Genomic DNA, 24145 nt, shown 5'->3' on the forward strand with positions numbered 1-24145 from the left:
ACAGAGGGTTTAGTTATGCAGGAGGAAACACTTCATCTCATAATTCTCGCCCGTCTTACAAGTTACAATATTTCACACAGACACTGTGTTGATTGGTAGGAGGGACCTCCTGCACCATTTTAGTCAGCCTTTTTAGTTTCGATTTCCCTATAATAATGATAATATACAAGGTTTTAATATAATTAGGCTCATAATTTGAAAATTAAAATAAATATAAAATTTGATTTATAATAATTCTATTCTATTCAATATTAAATGTAGTGTATTCACTACCATATTCACTACCCTTTATAGCGCGAAAAACATTTAAAATCAAAGTGGATAAATCTTCAATAAACTTTTGAAATGTTTAAATTGTTGTATCATGTTTCAGTGCCCTATTCAGCTCATTACTATCGACTCAATACTGCCGGCTTTATAATCGTTGGTGAGTACGTGTACAAATAACAATGATTGCGATATTTTCCTCCTGTTTAAGGAATTTAAATAAAGCAGTCGTTACAGCGGATTGTCATGATTTAGACCGTTGTTAATGCCATTCCATTTGGACTCACCATATTATTATAGTATTGAGTTATTCGAGTACATGAATTATAAAAGTGAGTTAATTAATTAATGAACAAACTGATGTTTCCGTTTAGATTTACTTATATATCAGTGCATAAAATAGTTCAAACCTGAAACGTTTTACAGTCTTCAAATACAGACACATTCATGCTATACCTGGATTATGGATAAATAGTGGATTAACTAAAATAATAAAGGTTAGAATTATAACAGTTCCTTATAATCATCTTATTGCTAATAAACAAAAAGCAACCCCATTTATCTTACACGTGTTAACGTTTTTAAAAGTCATTTGAGATTGATAAAGAAAAATTTTACCAATCAATATTGTTTATTTTGAATTGACAATTTGCATAAAACATAGTTAAAGTCGCTAACTTATTGAAAGATATACGTCGTTAATATTATGCGCTGTTATATCTCTATTAAAATGACTTAGCTGTTTAATCAAGTAATCTCTCTTAATTCACGTTGTTACAATACTAACAAATACAGCATGTATATCATCACTTACTTGATGCATTCAACAGTTTTTGAATACTATAATACATGACGGAAACATGTAAATGAAGATTAACAATGTAGGTATTATATCCATTACAGAACACGTTGCTTAAACAGGATGATGATTCGAATATTTGCTCTTCTTTGCATCGCTCAATCATGTTTGGCAGGTAAGTAATTATTTATATGATAAACCATATATACTTGGCAATCGATGATGCATTTCTTGTCACAAGTTTTAAACAGTTTTTAAAAATGTATACTCTAAAACAGCCTTACATTACCTAGTCTCGTACCTAACCTTACATTATCTACCCTCTTACCTACTCTCTTACCTCTCCTTACATTACCTACCCTCTTACCTACTCTTTTACCTCCCCTCTTACCTACCATCTGACCTACTCTCTTACCTACCCTCTTACCTACTCTCCTACCTACTCTCTTAACTACGCCCTTACCTACTCTCTTTCCTACCCCTTACCTATCCTCTAACCTACTCTCTTACCTATCCTTACATTACCTACCATCTTACCTCCCCTCTTCCCCCACTCTTACCTACCATCTTACCAACTCTTTACCAACCCTCTTACCTCCCCTCTTACCTACACTCTTACCTACTCCCTTACCTCTCCTTACATTACCTACCCTCTTACCTTCCCTCTTACCTCCCCTCTTATCTACCATCTTACCTACTCTCTTACCTACCTTCTTACCTATCATCTTACCTCCTCTCTTACCTACCCTCTTACCTACTTTTTTACCTCCCCTCTTACCTACCATCTTACCTACGCTCTTACCTACCCTCTTACCATATATTTTACCTACTCTCTTACCTGCCCCCTTACCTACCCTCTTACCTCCTCTCCTACCTACCATCTTACCCGCTCTCTTACCTGCCCCCTTACCTACCCTCTTACCTACCCTCTTACCTACTCTCTTACCTAACCTCTTACCTACTATCTTACCTACTCTCTTACCTACCCTCTTACCTCCCCTCTTACCTACCCTCTTACCTACCCTATTACCTACCCTCTTACCTACTATCTTACCTACTCTCTTACCTACCCTCTTATCTCCACTGTAACCTACTCTCTTACCAACCCTCTTACCTACTCTCTTACCTACCCTCTTGCCTACCCTCTTACCTACTCTCTTACCTACTATCTTACCTACCCTCTTACCTACCCTCTTACCTACTATCTTACCTACTCTCTTACCTACCCTCTTATCTACTATCTTACCTACTCTCTTACCTACTATCTTACCTACTATCTTACCTACCCTCTTACCTATTATCTTACCTACCCTCTTACCTACTATCTTACCTACTCTCTTACCTACCCTCTTACCTACTATCTTACCTACCCTCTTACCTACTATCTTACCTACTCCTTACCTACCCTCTTACCTACCCTCTTACATACTATCTTACCTACTATCTTACCTACTCTCTTACATACCCTCTTACCTACTCTCATACCTACCCTCTTACCTACCCTCTTACCTACCCTCTTACCTACTATCTTACCTACTCTCTTACCTACCCTCTTAACTCCACTTTTACCTACTCTCTTACCAACCCTCTTACCTACTCTCTTACCTACTATCTTACCTACCCTCTTACCAACCCTCTTACCTACTCTCTTACCTACCCTCTTACCTACTCTCTTACCTACCCTCTTACCTACTATCTTACCTACCCTCTTACCTACCCTCTTACCTACTCTCTTACCTACCCTCTTACCTACCCTCTTACCTACTATCTTACCTACCCTCTTACCTACTCTCTTACCTACTCTCTTACCTACCCTCTTACCTACCCTCTTACCTACTATCTTACCTACTCTCTTACCTACCCTCTTACCTCCACTTTTACCTACTCTCTTACCAACCCTCTTACCTACCCTCTTACCTACTATCTTACCTACCCTCTTACCAACCCTCTTACCTACTCTCTTACCTACCCTCTTACCTACCCTCTTACCTACTATCTTACCTACCCTCTTACCTACTCTCTTGCCTACTCTCTTACCTAACCTCTTACATACCCTCTTACCTACCTTCTTGCCTATCCTCTTACCTACTCTCTTACCTCCCCTCTTACCTACTCTCTAACCTACCCTCTTACCTATCCTCTTATCTACCATCTTACCTCCCCTCTTTCCTACCCTCTTACCTACCCTCTTACCTACTCTCTTACTTAACCTCTTAATTACACTCTTACCTACTCTCTTATCTACCCCCTTAACTACTCTCATACCTACTCTCTTACCTACCCTCTTACCTACCCCATTATTTATCCTACTACCTACTCTCTTACCTATTCTCATACCTACCCCCTTACATACCATCTTACCTACCTTCTTGGCTAGTTCTTACCTACCCCCTTACCTATCCTACTAACTACTCTCTTACCTACTCTCTTACCTACCCTCTTACCTATCCTCTTACCTACCTTCTTACCTACCACCTAACCTACCCTACAACCTACTCTCTTACCTACTCTCTTACCTACCCCCTTACCTACCCTCTTTACTACCTTCTTGGCTAGCTCTTCCCTCCACTCTTCCCTACCCTCTTACCTACTCAATTACCTACCCCTTTACCTACCCCCTTACCTAACCCCTTACCTTCTCTCTTACCTACCATCATACCAACCCTCTAACTTACTCTCTTACCTATTATCTTACTTAACGTCTTTCCTACCTTCATGGCTAGTTCTTACCTACCCTCTTACCTACCATCTGACCTATCCTTTTACCTACGCCCTTACCTACCCCCTTACCTACCCCCTTACCTACCCCCTTACCTACCCCCTTACCTACCCCCTTACCTAAATTCTAACCTACCCTCTTACCTTCTCTCTTACCTACTCTCTTTAGTATCCCCTTACCTACCCTCTTACCTACCCCCTTTCATACCCTCTTACCTATCCTGTTTTCTACCTTCTTTTTTACCTTCGGCTAGCTCTTACCTACCCTCTTTTCTACCCTCTTACCTTCTCTCTTACCTAACGTCTTTCTTACATTCTAGGCTAGCTCTTACCTACCCTCTTACCTACCCTTTTACATACTCTGTTACCTACCCTCTTACCTACCCTTTTACATACTCTGTTATCTACCCTCTTACCTACTCTCTTACCTATCCCCTTACCTCCTCTCTTACCTATCCTCTTTCTTGCCCTCTTACCTACCCCCTTATCTACCTTCTTACCTATCCTCATACCTAACCTCTTACCAAATCTCTTACCTAGCCTTACAATATATACCCTCTTTCCTAGCCTTACATTACCTCCCCTCTTAGCTACTCTCTTACCTATCCGTACATTACCGACCCCCTTACATACCCTACTACCTACTTTCGTACCTACTCTTTTATCTATCCTCTTACCTACCCCCTTACCTATCCTCTAACCTACCCTCTTACCTACCCCCTTACCTATCCTCTTACCTACCCTCTTACCTACCCTCTTACCTTCCCTCTTACCTTCCCTCTTACCTACCCTCTTACCTACCCTCTTACCTTCCCTCTTACCTTCCCTACTACCTACTCTCTTACCTACCCTCTTACCTTCCCTCTGACCTACTATCTTACCTATTCTCTTACCTACCCTCTTTCCTACCTTCTTGGATAGCCCTTACCTACCCTCTATCCTACTCTCTTACCTACTTTTTTATCTACCCTCTTACCTATCCCCTTATCAACCCTCTTACCTACCCTCTTACTTGCCCTCTTACCTTCCCTCTTACCTACCCTCTATCCTACTTTCTTACCTACTTTTTTATCTACCCTCTTACCTATCCCCTTATCAACCCTCTTACCTACCCTCTTACTTGCCCTCTTACCTACCCTCTTACCTACCCTCTTACCTACCCTCTAACCTACCCTCTTACCTTCCCCCTTACCTATCCTCTTACCTGCCCTCTTACCGTCCCTCTTACCTCCTCTCTTACCTACCCTCTTACCTCCCTCTTTCGTACCTTCTTGGATAGCCCTTACCTAACCGCTAACCTACCCTCTTACCAACTCTCTTACCTACCTCTTACCTACCCTCTTACCTACCCATTTACCTACTCTCTTACCTACTCTCTTATCTACTCTCTTACCTCACTCTTACCTACCCTCTTACCTACCCAACTACCTACTCACTTAAATACTCTCTTACCTACCCCCTTACCTACCCTCTTTCCTTCCTTCTTGGCTAGCTCTTACCTACCCCATTACCAACCCCCTTACCTACTCTTTACCTTTAGATTGTTTTTAAATAATAACAATAAAGTGAACAATTGTAACATTTCTATGGAATACTTTAACATATTTTTTTGAAAATATTAGCAACAAAACGTTTGATTGCAATGATATTTTATGAATGTGTTGACATATACCACGTCTTTTATATGATATAATTAATATAATTTTATTGCCGGGGTTCTTTTCAGAAAAGTGGACAGAATGTGTAATTATTCCTCTTCTTAAAAAAGGTTCTGCTAATGATGACAAAAATTACAGAGGTATTACAAATATGCGCATCAAATCATTTTGTGAATCTAATGCTACTATTTCGGATGCGCAATTCGGATTTCGTAAAAGTTGATCAACAGTGCGGCGCAATTCATATTCTTATGTCTATTGTGCAATAATATATAAATGAAAATAAAAGATAATATGTTTTTATCTCGACATGCTAAAGTATTTTGATAATATATATCACAATGCTTTTAGTCTTAAACGGTTAACATCTGGTGAAAAAGGTAAATTAGTTAGAATTGTGAAAGATGTTTATGAAATGTCGAATCTTGTGTGAAAACATGTATATCTTACTCTGAATAATTTAGCTATGCCGTTGGCTTGCTGTAAGGGTAGGTTATGTCCCCGGTTCTTTTCCCCTGTTTGTAGAGGACTTATATGTAAGATAGCATCACTTCTGGCTTAAGCATTGATGATATTGTACCGATGATATAGCAATGTTAGCGAAATCCCAAAATGAATGTACATGTCAATCTAAACTATCTTTACTTATATTGCAATGCATAGGGCTTAAAAATAAATACATCAAAGACAGATGTCACAGGGTGAGAAAAGTGTGTAGCCAGACCGGGTCTCGAACCCGGGACCCCTCGCTATCAGAGCGAGTGCTCTACCGAGTGAGCTACCGGACAGTTTTCACACCTCCTCACCACCTGTATAAGAATCGGTACGATGACATACTTCCCCACAATCTGTAAATTCGTCCTCGAATTTGAGGAACACCAGTGCTAAGAAATTCACATAATTAACACTTAGAGCGCGTTATGCTGCCAAACAGTGCTGCCACGGTCCCTCGGCGCCAAATGTCACAGGGTGAGAAAAGTGTGCAGCCAGACCGGGGCTCGAGCCCGGGACCCCTCGCTATCAGAGCGAGTGCTCTACCGAGTAGGCTACCGGACCGCTTCTACACTTCCTCACCCCCGTATAGGTACCGATACCGTGACACAGAAATAAAGTTTTTTTTGGTAAACGGGGTAGAACACGTCACAATGAGCATTGGATATATAATGGCCTTACTATTGATGCTGTTGATAATTTTAATTATTTGGTACTGTGATAAAAGACACCACTATGAAAGATTAACACTGAATCAAGAACATTGGATGGAAAAGTTCTAAAAGCTATGAACACATTATTACTTAAACGAAAACAATATGACCAGAAACCTAAAATCTTTTGTCAATTATTCGATTTTTTTAATCAATATTGAATTATGCATGTGAAGTTTTGGGTTTTAGTAAAAGAAATAGAACGTCTACATTAAATAATTTGTAAGCGATTGTTACAAGTTAAAATAAACACATGTGCTGCTGCAGTGTAGGGGGAACTAAGAGTCATCCTGTACTTATATTAAAATTAATAATAAATATAATATGTTATATTTATCAGATACTGCATTAAAATTAACAACATTTATAACATTACAGTAAAGATCGTGTAAAAACAGGCCATTGGTGACTGCAAAAAGTGTTGTATTAACTGGGTTTCTAAGTTCAAAAAACTGTTATTATGGTTTTGCATACATTTCTTATAATCCCAAATATTGTACATGTTAATGCATTTATAAACGAATTTATATGTACAATTATAGATACATTTTACAAGAATAATATGGAAATCTTAATAATAGTTTTGTTTTGTGTATATGTATAGAATTTTAAAACTATTGATTATGAAACATAATAAGACACAGTTGCAAAGCATTAAGAGAGATTCTTAACACTCGTTAAAAATTCAAACAAGACGAAATGCATGTAATAATTTACCTCGTAACAAACGTTATTGTTTATGTTGTAATAGTAGGGACATAAATAATGAACATCACCTCATATATATTTATCGATGTCAGTTACGTGAAACTTATACAAAACGAGTTTACTATGTTAATCTGTATTCAATTTCCATCAATAATGGCATCATGTGCTAAAAAGGAAGTAACGAATGTTTGTAAATATGTTAAAAAAACATTTGTTATACTCCAAGCACTTATAAATAGGACAACTTAATACAGTAGTTATGAAACTAATCCTCTATGCCAAGATTAACATAATTATTATTTGGTATTCAATTTACATAAGCATTTTGCCTTCATTAAACTATATTTTGGAAATTTATGTTTTTAGGTTTAGATACGTGACATGTTTATATACATAACTATATGTTAAACGACTCTTGTATAATTCAAACAAATCGTCTGTTCTGTTATGTTTCGTTTGACATTTACACCGTTGTTTATTAACCGTTTTATAACTGTTACCGCAATTCGTTAGCTATATAGTCTGCAGGTTATAACGTAGAAACTATAAGAATAAGTCAACGTCATACATGCAATATATTCTTTGCATTCTTTTAAACATATGGTGACTGTTTCTGTCCAACATTAAGCCTTTTTTATTTTTATCATAAATTCGAGTAAGGTGCAATTTAACTTTTTATTTGTTGCAGAGAGCTAGGTATTTTGTCACTTTCCATGTCATGTTCTTAAGACAGTTCTATTATATCATTTCCAATTTAGTAACAGAATATGTTTTTATTTAGTATTTAACAAAAAAAATCATACTTGACAATATTTTTCATATTTTTCAGTTATATACTATGTCGCAATTCATTTTTGCTGATTACATACATAATTCAATATAATAAATAAATTACATGATTGTTCATAAACGATTTACGATTCAACATCTTTCGATTTAGTGACGGTGATAATAAACGAGAAGGAGGTGGACTGTAATGGCCATTGTGCTTGCTGTGAAGGAGGAGAGGCTGAATGTGGATACGCTGATGGAAAGACTGAATATTGTTTAAAAGGATGTGTAAACACAATATACGGAAGCAGATGCAAAAATTCATGTCCTCTTAACTGCGCTACTTGCGACCAAATCGTTGGCAGGCCGTGTTTCACTTGCAAGGATTCGTTGTACGATATAAATAGTGCTTGTAGCATGAGTTGTCCTCTTGGGTGTGATGGTCCTTGTAGTGATGACGGAACTTGTAGCGCATGTACACCGAACTTTGAAGGGGCTAGATGCGATGCATGCATACCAGGGAAATACGGTGAAAATTGTTCTATGAACTGCAATTATCAAAACTGCCGTTGTACGGACTTGAATGGATGTGACTCATGTAAGACAGGATTTGCTGGAGATTTTTGCATGCAATGTGTTACTGAATATTATGGAGCAAACTGCAACATAAGTTGCCCTACCGGATGCAAGGGTGGAACCTGTATGAGAAACGGAGCATGCATTGAATGCAACACTGGATATTACGGCGAACAATGCAACGATTACTGTTCTAAGGGTTGCAGAGATGCAGTTTGTCATAGAAATGGGACATGTGCGTGTACGGATAACTTTACAGGTACAAAATGCATTGAATGTGTTGAAGACAAATATGGGGACAATTGTCAACATGAATGCAGTGACGGTTGTTCTACATTGTCCTGTGACAAAGAAGATGGGTCATGTGTTGGTGGATGTAAAACCGGATTATATGGCATGAATTGTTCTCAGAAATGTACCGATATTGAAAATGGGTGTTTAAAATGTAGTCAGCTGAATGGAACGTGTTTGGTGTGTAAAACAGGATTTTACCCGAGTGAAAATGGAGATTGCACTACTTGCAATAGTAACTGTAATAATGGAGAGTGTAATCCTGAAACAGGCAAATGTATAAATGGCTGTGCAGTCAGCTTTTGGGGAGACATGTGTGACGTCAATTGTAGTTCTAAGTGTGGAACGTGTCAGCAAGATTCCGGAATTTGTGATGTGTGCACAAATCTTACTCTACATGGTTTATATTGCAATGAATCTTGCAGCTCATCATGCTTTGAAAGCAAATGTGACTTAAAGACTGGCCATTGTTCAAATGGTTGCTCAGGAGATTTTTTCGGACATCTGTGTAAAACCAAATGCCCTCAAAATTGTCTCCGAATTGGTGCAGAATCGAAATGTGATGCCAGAGGCCACTGCTACAATGGCTGCATTAATGGATTTGAAGAAGCTGACTGTTCAGGTTAGGAACTATTCATCGTCAGTTTGTACGCATTAGATTAACTAATTATCTTTTCATTAGTAAACTCCATTAACTCGAAAGGGGTGTAGGTGAACGTGTATAATATATGCCTTTCTTCATATTTATGTTGCTGAGACTGTGTGACGTACTTAACAACTACATTTAACAAGTAACACATTCTGTTTAAATAAAAGATAATTAGTTTAAACTTAATGTGCTTTTATACGATTTTTTATCTATAATGACGTTATAATCAGTTCCGTATGGGATGTATTTATCTTGATGATACTGCATGATAATTAAACTATTTGATTTATATATTAATAAATTTAATTTTATGTTTAACAGTAGATAAACAACTAAATGTAATTTTATATACACATTGCATTACTACTTTCTTGACATGTGCCGTCTTGTGATGCATACGAATGTAATTCAATCACCAAACTTTGTTTTAGGTATAACAGTTACTTTAATATGGTTCTTATGTTTTCCTAACAATCATACTCTGCGCCTGCTGATTTGTGACGTAACGTCATGTTTTGATTTGGTAAGCGACCTATTATTCGCCCGTACCACTTTTCAGCCACCCTATTAAAACCAGTCAAAACGAAAAGTGTTAACAAAGCAGTCTAAAGTTTCTTTGCGGTATCTTTGACAGATATCAGATATTTTCTGTGTTCAACTGTAAGAAGTATGTAGAACTTTACCCAAATAAACATTGTTTACACCTCCTACCTTGTAAATTGCACGTGGGGGATGACGTCATCACACGCACGCTCATTTGCATGCGGCCCTGTAAGAATTTTTAGCATTTCCTTATACCTTGCACTATCAGACGACATTATCAAGCATAAAACCGTTGACTGTCCTGTTGATCATAGATAATCACGAAGTGTAATTTACACACGTTCAAGGCCGCCTTACAGACTAGAACTGCCCGCCCATACGACTCACATACTACAACCACTGGATGTCAAGGTATTTCGATCTGCTTCTATATTACCTAACATATTATCCATTTTCGTGGAAAATTGTGTCTGAAAAATTGCTCGAACGTAGATTTATTTTCTGTTGCAGGTCATTGGTCTTCTGAAGGCTCGATGTGTTAAAATGGCGACTTATATTGGGCACACGGCCAGTACTGTCATTTTGGGCAAGGCAAAGTTTCAGATAGTTCTACACAATGCCATTGAACAGGTCAGCTCTGCATCCATCAGAGAAGCATTCCGACTTAGTTGTTCAGTTGTTCAAGTCCAATCAATATAATTTCCATCTCAACTTGTAAAACCACTTTTTAACCAAGGTAACTAATGTAAATCATATTTTAACCAATCGTGTACAAAGTTTTATATTATATTTTGACATGACTCACATGAAATATAGATCTATTATAAAACATCATTGTTTCAAAGACGGAATAGTCTTAATAAAACCCTTCATTTACCGGTTTGTACTGAGACTGCGGCAGAGACGTATCAAACCAGTGGCACATTTCCGGTGAATTAAATAGTGACGCAGAGTCTGAGACCCGAATCGTTGGGCCGCATACACGTACCCCCTTAAATGCCACCGCTGCAGGCGAAAAAGCGATAAAGCAAGGCCATGAAGTCACACTCATACTGACAGGGGAGGAAATGTTGAAGGAGCTCCAGGTAAAATTATTTAGTACTTTACATCGCTTATTGATAAACGAGTGATATAAAATTATGATCGTGTGCACTATATGCTTTTCGTGTACTTAATCACAGAAGTGTTTAGAAGAAATATTTAAAATGATATTAGAGATATAAGAACATATTATTGTACGTTATAAATTTAAGTACATATACGGAAATCAATACTAATATGATACGTTCGATTTTGAAGGAAAGGGAGCAGTTTAAACCAAAACGCCTCTTGAAGGAGAAAGAAAAATGGAAACGGAACATGGCTGAGAAGAAACTGTAGAGAGGGAAAGAGACAGTGGAGAGAAAAATGAAAGCCGAAAAAATGAAAAGAAACACCACGAACAAAACTGAATCGGGAGGAAGAAGCAAAACAGTTTAGAAGAGAAGAGGAATAGGATTGGACAATTTGGTACGGGTTTGATTCGTGTAATGCGTGGTACCACGACGGATGTTTGAATTTGGAAGAAATTGTCAGGGTGTCTGAAGGTTTGCTGGCTGAGTCTGAACGGTCATGCCACATATGTGAAGAGCTACAAATATTAGAGAAGTAAAGAAACACAAAATATTGTATTGAATTGTTTAATCTTTTTAAACTATGTTTTTACATGTATATTGTTTTCACTTGTTTACATACATTCGATGTCAAATTCTACTTATTTACTCTGATATTGTGTGAATGGATGAATTATTGGTAGCTAAAATCGATGAACACATAATCTACTGGTGATTTGATAATGGATTGGATTTATCATGTAATCGAATACATGCTTAATGAATGAATGAATGAATGAATGCATGAATGAATGAATGAATGAATGAATGAATGAATGAATGAATGAATGAATGAATGAATGAATGAATGGATGGATGGATGGATGGATGGATGGATGGATGGATGGAACGATCGAACGAACGAACGAACGAACGAAAGAATGAATGAATGCACGAACGAAAGAACGAATGAATAAATGAAAAAAATCGATCATATTTTTGTTGAAATATATTTTTAGAAATTACCCCGGTTTGGGTCTCACAGTTGTAAGCACACTGATTTCAAGGTTATATATGTAAACATAATTACTGGAAGTTTATAAATAAATTTTCTGCATATAGAAGACTTACTGGAAACAGTTGTAGTGTCATTTTAATTATATGTGATAGTAAACATATTACATTAATTGATCATGTGTCGTTTTAAACGGTTGCTAGAGTGTTCAAATAAAGTAAAAACGTTTGAAGATCTAGTTAGGCCACACCAAATTGATAACTTGTTCATCGGATTTTTTTCCAAAAAATAATGGGGCGAGCGAGCGAAATAATAATAAAAATATTTGTTTTGCATTTAGCAAAAAAGAGGAGCGAGCGAAGAGCGAACAAATATATATAGTTATTTAACTCACTTTTTCTCACATTTTATTTACTTATTGACTAAACAATGGTATTGTAAACAGTACAAGGATAACATCCAGTGAAAGAATGATAACACTAAAAGATAATTCTATACAAATATTAGTTTTGAGATCAAACAAATGCTATTTGTGATCAAGCAAATGTATTTTTTTTTAAACTATTTCATAAATGAGAGAACCTAAACCACAGCTTTCCAGTTTTTTAAACCTTTTTTATTTATTTTTTTCAAAATACCCTATGCATGGCTAAGTTAAAGCCTGGACACAAGCGCCAGTGGTCACAGCCACCTGCCTGCCCAATGGCATATCCAAATCTATTAACTAGGTTTTCCACTTTTTAAGAAATCTTGGTTAAAAATAATTCTCTATTAAAAGTCATTGTCATATCTCATGCAATGGAAATGACTAGACAAGGTGACTTGAAAAACAACTCACAAAATGAATATAGTCATTTGCAATCATATATAAACTACAGCTATCACTCTTGCTTTGACTACACGATTGGCATTGGTAGCCATCTAATTCGAAGAAAATAATTTACAAAAAACCTACACCGTATTGTAAACCATTTCAGCTGAAAATATGTCACAGAAAATTCCAGCCAGCGCCAGATTGATTTTAGGCTTTCTCAGAATTTAACGCCTATCTTTTTTAACTTGCAGATTTTCCTTAATTTTTTTAGATATCTTGTTCAAATTTATGACAAGTAATTGGAAAAATAAACATTGATTGTGTCAATTTTCATATATAGCAAAACAATATTTCAAGAAAATACAAGAATATGCACTTTTTTTTCATAGACAAAACCAAATCAGCATAAATATTTAACACTTGAATGATTTCCATATATAGATTAAATATAGACATGAACATCTAAACAATCTACAAACATTTATTCGCAACACAAAGTGTGATTAATACCTTTTCCAATCACACAGTCTCACTGTCTGACACCTTTTTTTTATCCTTTTTGACTAATATTTACAAAATATACACAATCCGGCTTGTTTGATGTTTTTGGTGAATAATAAAACTCATGGGATTGCATGAAGCACACATGAATGTCAGTCAGGTTAATTTTAAGCGTCATCCTACTGTCCACCAAGGCCTCCACCCCAAGCATGCCATCATTGCCTCATGGGGAATTTCATGATCCGCTGCGTCGGAGGAATCTGAAATTTTAATAAGCAATATTATACATAAATGTTCATTGTAGTATAATGTAGTATGCATTACTGAAACAGTTTGATGATAACACAAGAAACGTGGTGCTCGTTTCTTGGCCAAACTTTATTTTTCTATTAATGTACATGCATTGCATATAAATTAAATAAACACTATAATCTGATCTGTAAAACAAATAAATAAAAACAAATATTTTTTTCTCATTTATTTTTCAACATATGTCATATTAACATGATGCATCAAGAACATATGTGTGTATATATATATATATATATATATATATATATATATATATATATATATATATATATATATATATATATATATATTTAAACATTCTATGTTGTGTAAAAAAACATTTTTATCACAAACACACGCGCTCACACACGCACGCACGCACGCACGCACGCACGCACGCACGCACGCACACACACACTAAGTGATGTCCCTGTTTATGTTTAAAATATTTACTTTATTTATTTGAGGAAAAAGAAACAATGATGTCATATGCGTTGTTTAGGCTAGATGTGTCTGTTTTGTATATTTGTTGTTTAGACTATTGAATACTTCCCATTTATTTCTGTGGGTTTCAAACTTATCATTGTTTAAGATAATTGTCTGTCATTACATTTTGTGGAGTTTATATAAAATTTCATTAAGACAATTAAAAAATTACAGATATTACTGTACTTGCTTTTTTTTTACTATTCCTAATAGGGCTTGGTGTTTGTAAATTGTTATATTCATTGATGTCAATGCAATAAAGTTGTTTAATTTGTTCCATAGCTGTTGTGTTTTTTGACACTCCCAATAAAAATGTTCAATTGATTCTACATTTGAATTGCAAAATGTACATAGACTGCAGTGAACTAGTTTGAGTTTAAACAACAATTTATTAGTCGGTAGTATTCTCATAAGGAACAAAAACAAATATGCATAAATCATAATATGTATATTTTTGAATGAAACAAATAATACAAAAAATACATCATATTTGCTATATTAACAGCAAAACAAAAAAAGACGTTAAAATACACACCTGAAGTTTTACCTAGACAGGTGTAGTAGGTATAGATGACCGATTGGAAACTGTCTTTTCACTGTAACGGTCATCCGAATTCCGTCAAACATGTCCGAACCAAATTCACTGTCATTCACGATAAAATCCAGCAACTCTTGCCCAGTATATATACGTTATCTTTTAACGGGAGCCAAATTAAAACAAACACATTTGTCCAAATTAAATCAAACTTTAAATGGTGGTCAAATTGTCATTTGTTGAAACGTTATTTTCAAAAATCAGAAAGTGCTTTAGTCTCGGTCATCTAGACGCTTTTATCTGGGTCTATATCGGTTATAGACTCTAATTAGAGCGGCTGCAGGATTGAGCCGGTGCATTGATAATTGTTATGATCGACAAATGCGGTGATAAGGGAAAAGGCTACATTCTACTAAATAAATTAGCGCTCGTAAAAAATAACAATTTCTTTTTTCAGATGGTGCGGGCGCAAGTGATAAAAAAAAAATGTTTTGCTTTTCTGAAGAAATAGGTGCGGGAAATCCGATGAACACGTTATTAATTTGGTGTGGCCTTAAGAGGAAAATATATGAAAAAAACATCGTAAGAACAGCGCATTTATGGGATGGGCAAAAAAATTGGTACAGTGGGATGCTCATTTCGGCGAATTTTTAGGGGTACTTTGCACTTTGGAATATTTGTTGATTTTAAAAACGAAAAACTCAGTTTTTGTCGGAAGAGCCAACCTGCCTGTGTAATGTTTTATAGCAATAGCTACCTTTTGTCAACAGTTACATAAAAAACCTTTGTTTCCGGCCAATAAGTGGTCGGTAACCAGTTTAATACGGTTCAAATGTTATATTACAATCATTCTATGCTTCTGCTGATTTGCAATGTAACGACATGTGTCGATTTTGCGTACTTTAGTTTAATGATAATGACGTCATTTCCAGTTTAACGTCATTCAAAAACACATTTGCAACGCAAAGTCTAAAAAAGTATAAAAGTGTTTACTGAGGTATTTTGACACAGATATATTCTCTAAGAAAAAGATAAGATCAATTTCTCCAAATGTTCAAATTTTATGGACGTCCTCAATTAAAGGGTCACTTTGAAGATTTAATGGAGTATATGAGTGTGTTTAAGTTCAATATACACTAAAATGATATAAATGTCTGAACAGAGTAACACACATATACATTCTTACCTTAAATTTATTGTTCTTTCACTGTTTTGCAAAACATACTTTTTCAGAAAGACGAACTAACACTGCTTCTTCCACAATTATTGCACTCGCAATTTTATCGGGAGTTTTGGGCATTTTACTTATATGTTCAGTCGCTGGTTGCTACCTGTGGAACAGACGAATGTCTAAATCAATAGGTATCTGAAATTATATTGGTAGTATACACATATTTAACATATTGATGATATGTATACGTATCGTATACATACAATTAATCAGAAACAGCATATGATGATGCACTATATACTTTCATTGAAATCTGTTATATATACTATCATTTTAATTTCAGAACAAAATTCGGAAACACATTTAAATCAACGTGCAACCGAAAGGGCATATGAACAGTTACAAAGACCGTCCAACGAACCAACAAACAGAAGTGCTGAGGACAACTACACTATGCTTTCAATGTAGAAATTTACAACATTATATTTCTCATTTTATACTTGAACAAGGACATTGCAAGAGGATAAAATGTTTCAGTCTGTGTTGAAATTTTTTAAACGTAGCTTTTGTAGATAACTATATTTAAAAACAAAAGCTAACTGTTGTAAATACGCGTACGGTGTACATATGACCGGACGTCTTTTAGTGTGTCCGTATGTTCTTAAACTTTGGACAATGTTTGGACAAGTATAAGGTTGACCGCTAATGAACTGGTCCAAATGAAATCCGTTGGCAGTTACCCAAACATTTAGCAATGACAATTTTCTTATAGTTGGGTAACATATGTTGTCTTGTAGTTTTGTTCATCTTGTATGAACTTTTAAAGGCCTTGTACCTTTTGCCTTAAAACAAGATAACGGATACATTTAAGTTACTGGGCTTATCCAGTAAAGGCACACCACCGTTATTTGTACAAAAAACTATAACTTATGCATAGAAAGTACTAGAAATGGCCTAGCTACAAGAAATGTAACTACTAGCTTATTGTTTAAAACCTTTTCGGCCAATATTTTAACTAACCTGATATATTTTAATTTACAAGTACCGATTTTGTTACAGTTGCGTAGTTTACGTTGTATTGTAGTTTTGTTCATTTTGTATGGATTTTATTGGCTTTGTTCGTTTTGCCTTTAAACAAGACATTTGATACATTTTAGTAACTGGGCTTATCCAGTACAATACAATGGTGAGGACAATTGCTACTACTTATCATGTTACAATAAAGTCTAACATTACATGAACACGAATACATTATGATGGCTGTTCTACAAAAAACAATGTATTACTTGTTTCTTCTAATTTATAATATAACTATAACTTATGCATTGAAAGAACTGGAAATGGCCTAGCTACAACTGCTCTGTTCGAATGTCTTTTATTCATTATAATTTTATTTCCATAACAAATTCGTAATCGTGCATCGCTCTGACAACAGTGAATTCTAAATTGTTTTTGTCTTTTAATTTAATATATAATGTATCAAACTGGAAAAGCATGTTTTCTTACTAATTAAAAATAACTCTTATGTTGTTGTTATTAGTTAATGTAATCATATACTTTGAAAAATAAGACAAGGTTTTTATTAAACAAGTGACATTCAAAACACTCATTCAGTATACTCATTAAGTGTTTGGTGCTGACCTCTTTCATTACAAGAACTGTATGCGATTGTACCTCAAACGATATGACGATGAAATGATTCGGTTGAAGTAAGAATCTCACAAAAATGCTATAAGACTCGGAATATTTCTCGACTGTGTTAAAACATTCAATTACAAACTGAAGAAATGTGAAGGGTTTGTTATGAATTGTATACGTCAAAAACTTAAAAGATACAGAGCAAACACCATTTACAGACCGGAAAGTCATGTTTCTTCTGCTTAACCACTATTGATCGGTTACATGCTTTTCAGAACCTAAAAAGGCTAATAGATCTGCAGTAGCATTTCTAAAATAAGGAACAACTAAATAAGTTGTATACTCTTTTTGTCCTGCACATGGTATCGAGAGTAGCGCAGTAATTATCTGTCAGTCTCTGCTTAAAAACGATTTCAACTTGTCTGGCAAGTTATGTGATGCAACAGGTATAAACACATCAAATTTAGAAACTTGACTGAAATACTTAGATATTTGATTGATTTTGATTCTCAATCTTTCTGTGATAGTGATTCAAGTAGGAGTGAAGCAAGTTAAGTTTGATTCAAAGGATATTGAAAATGACATTCTTATTGTAAATGCTGATATCAGTGAAAAAAGTTAATATGGCCAGATTGATATTGTTCGAGGACCTAATCGAGAAACAAAGCTGACTATAACTGAAGGAGAAGACGAACAACAGTTTATTAAACACTCTATTTTATTGTTCCGAATCGCTGTGGACTTAACTCCATAATATTATTATTATTATTATTATTATTATTATTATTAGTGTTATTATTATTATTATTATTATTATTATTATTATTATTATTATTATTATTATTATTATTATTGTTATTATTAATATTATTAATATTAATCATTATTATTATTATTATTATTATTATTATTATTATTATTATTATTATTATTATTATTATTATATTATTATAATTTATTATCTATTATTATTATTATTATTATTATTATTATTATTATTATTATTATTATTATAGTTATTATTATTGTTTTCATTTTTATTTTTTTGTTATTATTATTTCATAAGCTATATACGAAATATGCAAAGGTAGAGAGTTTACAACAATCTTCCACAAAGGTCTGTCTTTAAGTTTCAATGAACTACAATGACATGCCTAGTCTGATTGTTAAAACAATTTATGGTCAGGTTCCACCTCCAACTCAATGAAGTTTACAATTGCAGCTTTCGTAAAGCTGATCATGACGAATCGACACTTTCATTCGAACCCAGATATCATTTTTCAAAATGCAAACATATATTAAACAAATATATAACACGGGAGAAGAGTATTTTAGGAACAAATTCCATGTAAGCAAGTTATTATTATCGTGATGCTGACAGATTATGTAATACCGAGGGATTTGATTTTGTGTTTGACTCGTACAAAAAAGGTCAATCAAAGATACCGAGAACCAGAAGGACTCAGGTGAATCCAATAGAGATCAATCGAGGAGAAGAGGACGCCCCACTATTTGCCAACATGAACACTATTGGGGATCAATTGTTAACAAAACCAAACTTCAAAGTTAGTTGAGGAAAATAAACCATATATGTGTCCAGGTGTCGAAATTGTCCTCAGTGCAATAGCAGGAACGTACATGGTATCGGCATGCCAATTGATAAAGGATGGTAAACAATGTGACTTAACCCAGTTAGATCCCAGTATTTAAGAATTGGATGAACGATTGATATCACATGCAATACCTACTACAGCAAAGTAGCATAACGAATAATTTTTCATAAAGGTGAAACAGATGTCATAGTATTAAAATTGTATAACTGGCAAACTCTGAAGGCCTTTGGTCTGCATGAGCTCTGAATGAGGACTTGTATAGGTGACTCGACGAGATATATACCTCTTCATGCTATTGCAGAAACTCATTCGAAACTTTGTACCGTTACTCCCGCCGCACATATTCTTACTGGTTGTGACACGACAAGTAAAGTCGAAATCAAATTTTCTGCATTAAAAGACCGGAGACTGAGGTATTTGTCAGAATTTGGAAAATCACCTAATATTTCAAACCAAACGGAAGTAATAAGTAGGGCAGAACATTATGTTGTCAAAGCGTTTAATCCCATTGATACATGCCTAGCAATGTATGAGCTCAGATATTCATTGTCAAAGCATATAGACGCACACCCGCCAACGAGCTCAGCAATACTATAATATAAATTACGATTACTGTATTCGTCATTTAGACACAATTACTTTGTCTTCAATATTGCTCTGTCTTTGCAACCTGTATTTTGTCAAAAGATAAAAATTTGATCAGACAATGAAAAAAGTACCGTCTGAAGATAGCTTTAATTAGTACTTTCATGTGGTTAAAATGTTTTAAAATATGCAATGCGATATTATTGAAACAACTCTTTTTGTTTGTTTGTTTTAATCAACAACGAATTTTGTTAAATTTTACTTATACATAACTTTGATTTTTTAAAACAATATGATTCAAATTACGAAAAAAAAGTTTAACACTTTTATCTTGATATATATATATATATACCATTTTAAGTCGATCAATATATACTTACATGAGAAAGGACATTCAAGTTGAACAATTTAAAAAAGAATGCTCAAATGTAACTTACTTTTTTTATTAAATTAAGGCCGTTTTACAGTTAAATAACACCACCCACTTACATTAATTTTAAACATTGCGACGGTTTGTTCTGCTATAATCAGACTCGAGCAAAACGAATTTAAAAGTTAACCCTTTTTGAATTGACGTCCTAGTTGCCAATCCTCTTACTCTTTTCCACTGGTGTTTTGAAAATCTCGGTCCTACTCCATCTCTGTCGACCTACTCTTTTGAAGGGTCTTCTAAAAAAGGACTCATCTCTAACAGTGTATCATTGTATGAGCTGCTTTTTGCCTGCCTTTTAATTTACTTTCAAGTTCAAGTACAAATAATTAAAATATATCAATCTTGAAATTCACCAAGACAGTCAAATTAGAAGTCAAACGTAAAATTTGTAATCTGGTACAAGGCAACAAGTATGTGGAACACCTATCGATTGTTTGATCTCTTGGCACGGATAAATGTTTGCACAAAAAATGGGTAATTACACGGATAATCTCATTAATAAATTAAGACTGTTGGTTTAGCACCGTCAAAGCTAGTCACAATTTGCACTTATGACCCCTATGGTGTTATGTAGAATTTTGTAATCCATTCCGTCAAATACGAAGAGCATAGGGTTATATACCAGTATTTCATTTCCCTATTTATTTCAATGTATTTATGCAAATTTATTTTAAAATAATAAAATAGTTATTCACATTCACTCGTTTGTGCTAACTCGTTGTTAAATATTTGACTTACGGCGACGTGTAAATTATTTTGATTTGCAATAAACATCATGTTTGTAAGGGTATCCTTAACTTTCAATGTGTTTTCGTTTTTAAGATCAAAATTTAAAGATGCAAAGCTTCGAGATGAGTTAAGAAGTATTTGTATGTGTCTAATTGTTCTGAGAAACCCGACTTTATTCAAAACAATCGTCTAAATGTTTGACTAACTCTATGAGACGACCCCTTCAGATTTAAACGTGTAATGTTTAATATTTTCCTCATTCGCCTATGGGCAATTCAACAAATACAGATAAACAAAAGGTCGTCGAGGAAAACAAAATGTTTTCAAAAAGACATTGAGGAAACTTTTACATGTATGAAAAGAAGACATCGAATGCCCTAAATTGTAATTTAAGTAATGTAACTGGTTTAAGACTACCAACATATTGGGTATGAAACAACAAAAGCTGTACCGATTTTTTTTTTGGTTCGGAAACCCCTCAATAATGTGTGATCCTTAAGCCATAGTGTTGACATTCAATTTTGATGACCCCAAATCTATTGATAGCAATGGTATACAATAGAAAGGGATCTATATTAAATAATGAAATAATTATTAAGGCATGAATCGTAGGTTCGATTATCAAAACATTATTTCTAAACAGTTTTGACGTATATTTCGAAAATATACTTTTAGACAAAGTTTATTTGATTTAGGCAGTAAAATTTCTACTAAAGTGACGCTGACTTAATAATCAACAAAACGTCTTAATAATCAACAAAATGTTTTTATTCTATTTTTTTTTGTAGTATGTAATACTAAGGCCACATTTTTGTGATGCAAGATAAGAATTCTGAATTGCCAAATATTATTTATTTATAAAATGCATTGTTCCACGCTGTAATCATTTAGGTACGGAATGCCGTTAGGGCCATCCCCTGTAAATATGTTATTTTATATTCGAACGTACCTGATTAAAACGCGAAATCACGAAATAACGATGGTGAAAACGCGACAGTACGATGATGAAAACGCGACAGTACGATAACTAAAACGCGATCATACGACAGTACGATGATGATAATGCGATAAAGTTTCGTGTTTTCACCATCGTACTGTCGCGTTTTCACCATCGTTGTTTCGTGATTTCGGGTTATGATCATCGTAGTATCGTACTGTCGTGTTTTCATCATCATACTGTCGCGATTTCTTCATTGTACTGTCGTGTTTCATCATCGTACTATCGCATTTTCATCATCGTACAATTTCGTGTTCATGATCGAGCTGTCGCGTTTTCATCATCGTACTGTCGCGTTTTCGTCATCGTACTATCGCCTTCCTGCGCGCATGCCCAGAGAAGCATTTGCCCTCCATGTGACAAAATGTCGAATGCAGGGGTGCGTTTCATAGCATTTTTAGATCTACCACTATCGTTAATGTACGATCATAATAACCACGAACTTAATGATAATTACAAAGAAGCGTCTCGCAAACTCTCCAGTCGTTTAGAAAAAAAAACTAACAATAGCGCAGCGTTCAAGCGAACGACACATCCTGATTTAAAATGACGCCACGTCATATAAACCTGATAAGATCCCCTTTTTTATGAATGATGGTTCTACTAAGACTACTATTGTTTCTGCTTTTGCTACTGCCACTGCCACTACCACTGCCACTACCACTGCCACTACCACCACTACCACTACCACCACTACTACTACTACTACTTGTGAATTATGTTGAAAACAAGAAATCTCGATATTATTATGGTGAAAACGCGAAAGTACGATGGTGAAAACACGATAGTTAATCGCGTTCTCATCATCGTACTGTCGCGTTTTAACCATCGTAGTTTCGCGATTTCGCGTTTTCATCAGCGTACTTTCGAGTATCGCGTTTCAGATCAACATATTCATAGGCGATGGCCTTAACGGTGTCTGTATTAAAGCGACTATCATTGCGTAAGACGTTTGAATAGACAGCATATTGGCTATTGTTTAACATTACTACACTATCAAGACGATATTTACTTAATGCACCGTTCTTTACTGACTGATGCCGCTAACAACTACAACAAATCAGCTAAGTCACCCGCAAACCTCGCGGTTGAAATTATACATTCGCACTAAAGCGCTCGAATAGAATCTCAACTTCTTTGTTATATCTACCCAGCCAATTAGTTACAGCGCTTTGGATCAAAATTGGACAGATTACGTTTAATCATTATAAATAGAACAAATATTATTATTCCAGAGGTCGTTATCACACCTTTATCGAATAAATTGTTTAATTTGGTGTTCATAAACTATTACCCTGATATTGCCCTTATGTATTCAATTTTTGAATTTTATCTTATATCGATCTTACCCTGATGTTACCCATATTCATATCATGAGTTTGAGCAAAGAAAGTATGTTCAGTTCAAAAGTCATCCGCAAGATCCATTGGCCTCCTTCAAATACGTGTTGTGTTTTAATAATAATTTAACGTTTGAAGAGAAAAAAAGTATATCAATGTGATATCGTTTGGTACTGGTACCCAGCTAGTAGATTAGTCCAAGGCAGATAACCGAAAACCAGGACCTGGGAAGAAGGGAGACGATTCCGAGGCATGAGTCCAGGAGCATATTTGCTGTAGTTGAAGGTAAAAGGCCACTTTCTTAGACAAATATACGGGTTATGCAGATACCTTAAGGAGAGGTAATTGTCCCAAACAACCTATGCTAATTGATATATTAAAGTAAGCTGGAAAACATCACAATGGTGGCAGCGGTGTTTGAAAAGAACCCGTTGCGATTTTCGTCCGCTCGGAAAGAGGGATGACTCAGCTGTTCTGGTTGGGTTCACATTTTTGTTTGGCTTGCTTTTAAAGATGCAATTCAATAAAGCTCTATTTCAGTAATGCCTACGAGTATTGCTTAATTGAATTGCTTTACCAATATGATTGCATTTTGGCAAATTTTGACATTTTCTGAGTTTTAATAGTTTTTTTTTTTTTAATTTGCCGCCGTTTTGTTTCATTATCTAATTTCTAACCTTTAATAGTGGCTGGGACTTTCGCTATTTGTTTACAAAATGAG

At 35.0% G+C, this 24145-nt stretch overlaps 1 protein-coding gene across 3 annotated transcripts; it reads left to right on the plus strand.

The window, feature by feature from the left end:
- The first annotated feature begins 495 nt into the window (after nucleotides 1-495).
- Nucleotides 496-17586, plus strand: LOC128206358 (multiple epidermal growth factor-like domains protein 11). Of its 3 annotated transcripts, XR_008256452.1 has the most exons (6): nucleotides 496-764; nucleotides 1171-1241; nucleotides 8296-9615; nucleotides 10696-11270; nucleotides 11485-11832; nucleotides 16152-16249. XR_008256452.1 is itself a non-coding variant. In XM_052908750.1 (5 exons), exons 2-5 carry the CDS (start codon nucleotides 1190-1192, stop codon nucleotides 16555-16557), a joined length of 1626 nt encoding a protein of 541 aa, XP_052764710.1. In that variant the 5' UTR covers nucleotides 496-764; nucleotides 1171-1189; the 3' UTR covers nucleotides 16558-17586. The 3 variants fall into 3 exon arrangements, 2 of the variants coding, with proteins under 2 accessions (XP_052764710.1, XP_052764711.1); XM_052908750.1 differs by lacking the exons at nucleotides 10696-11270; nucleotides 11485-11832 and adding an exon at nucleotides 16433-17586 and having other exon boundaries at nucleotides 16152-16280; XM_052908751.1 differs by lacking the exons at nucleotides 10696-11270; nucleotides 11485-11832 and adding an exon at nucleotides 16433-17586 and having other exon boundaries at nucleotides 504-599; nucleotides 16152-16280.
- The last annotated feature ends 6559 nt before the right edge of the window (nucleotides 17587-24145 follow it).

This window comes from Mya arenaria, chromosome 10 (genome assembly GCF_026914265.1).
Source record: "Mya arenaria isolate MELC-2E11 chromosome 10, ASM2691426v1".
NCBI lineage: Eukaryota > Metazoa > Mollusca > Bivalvia > Myida > Myidae > Mya > Mya arenaria.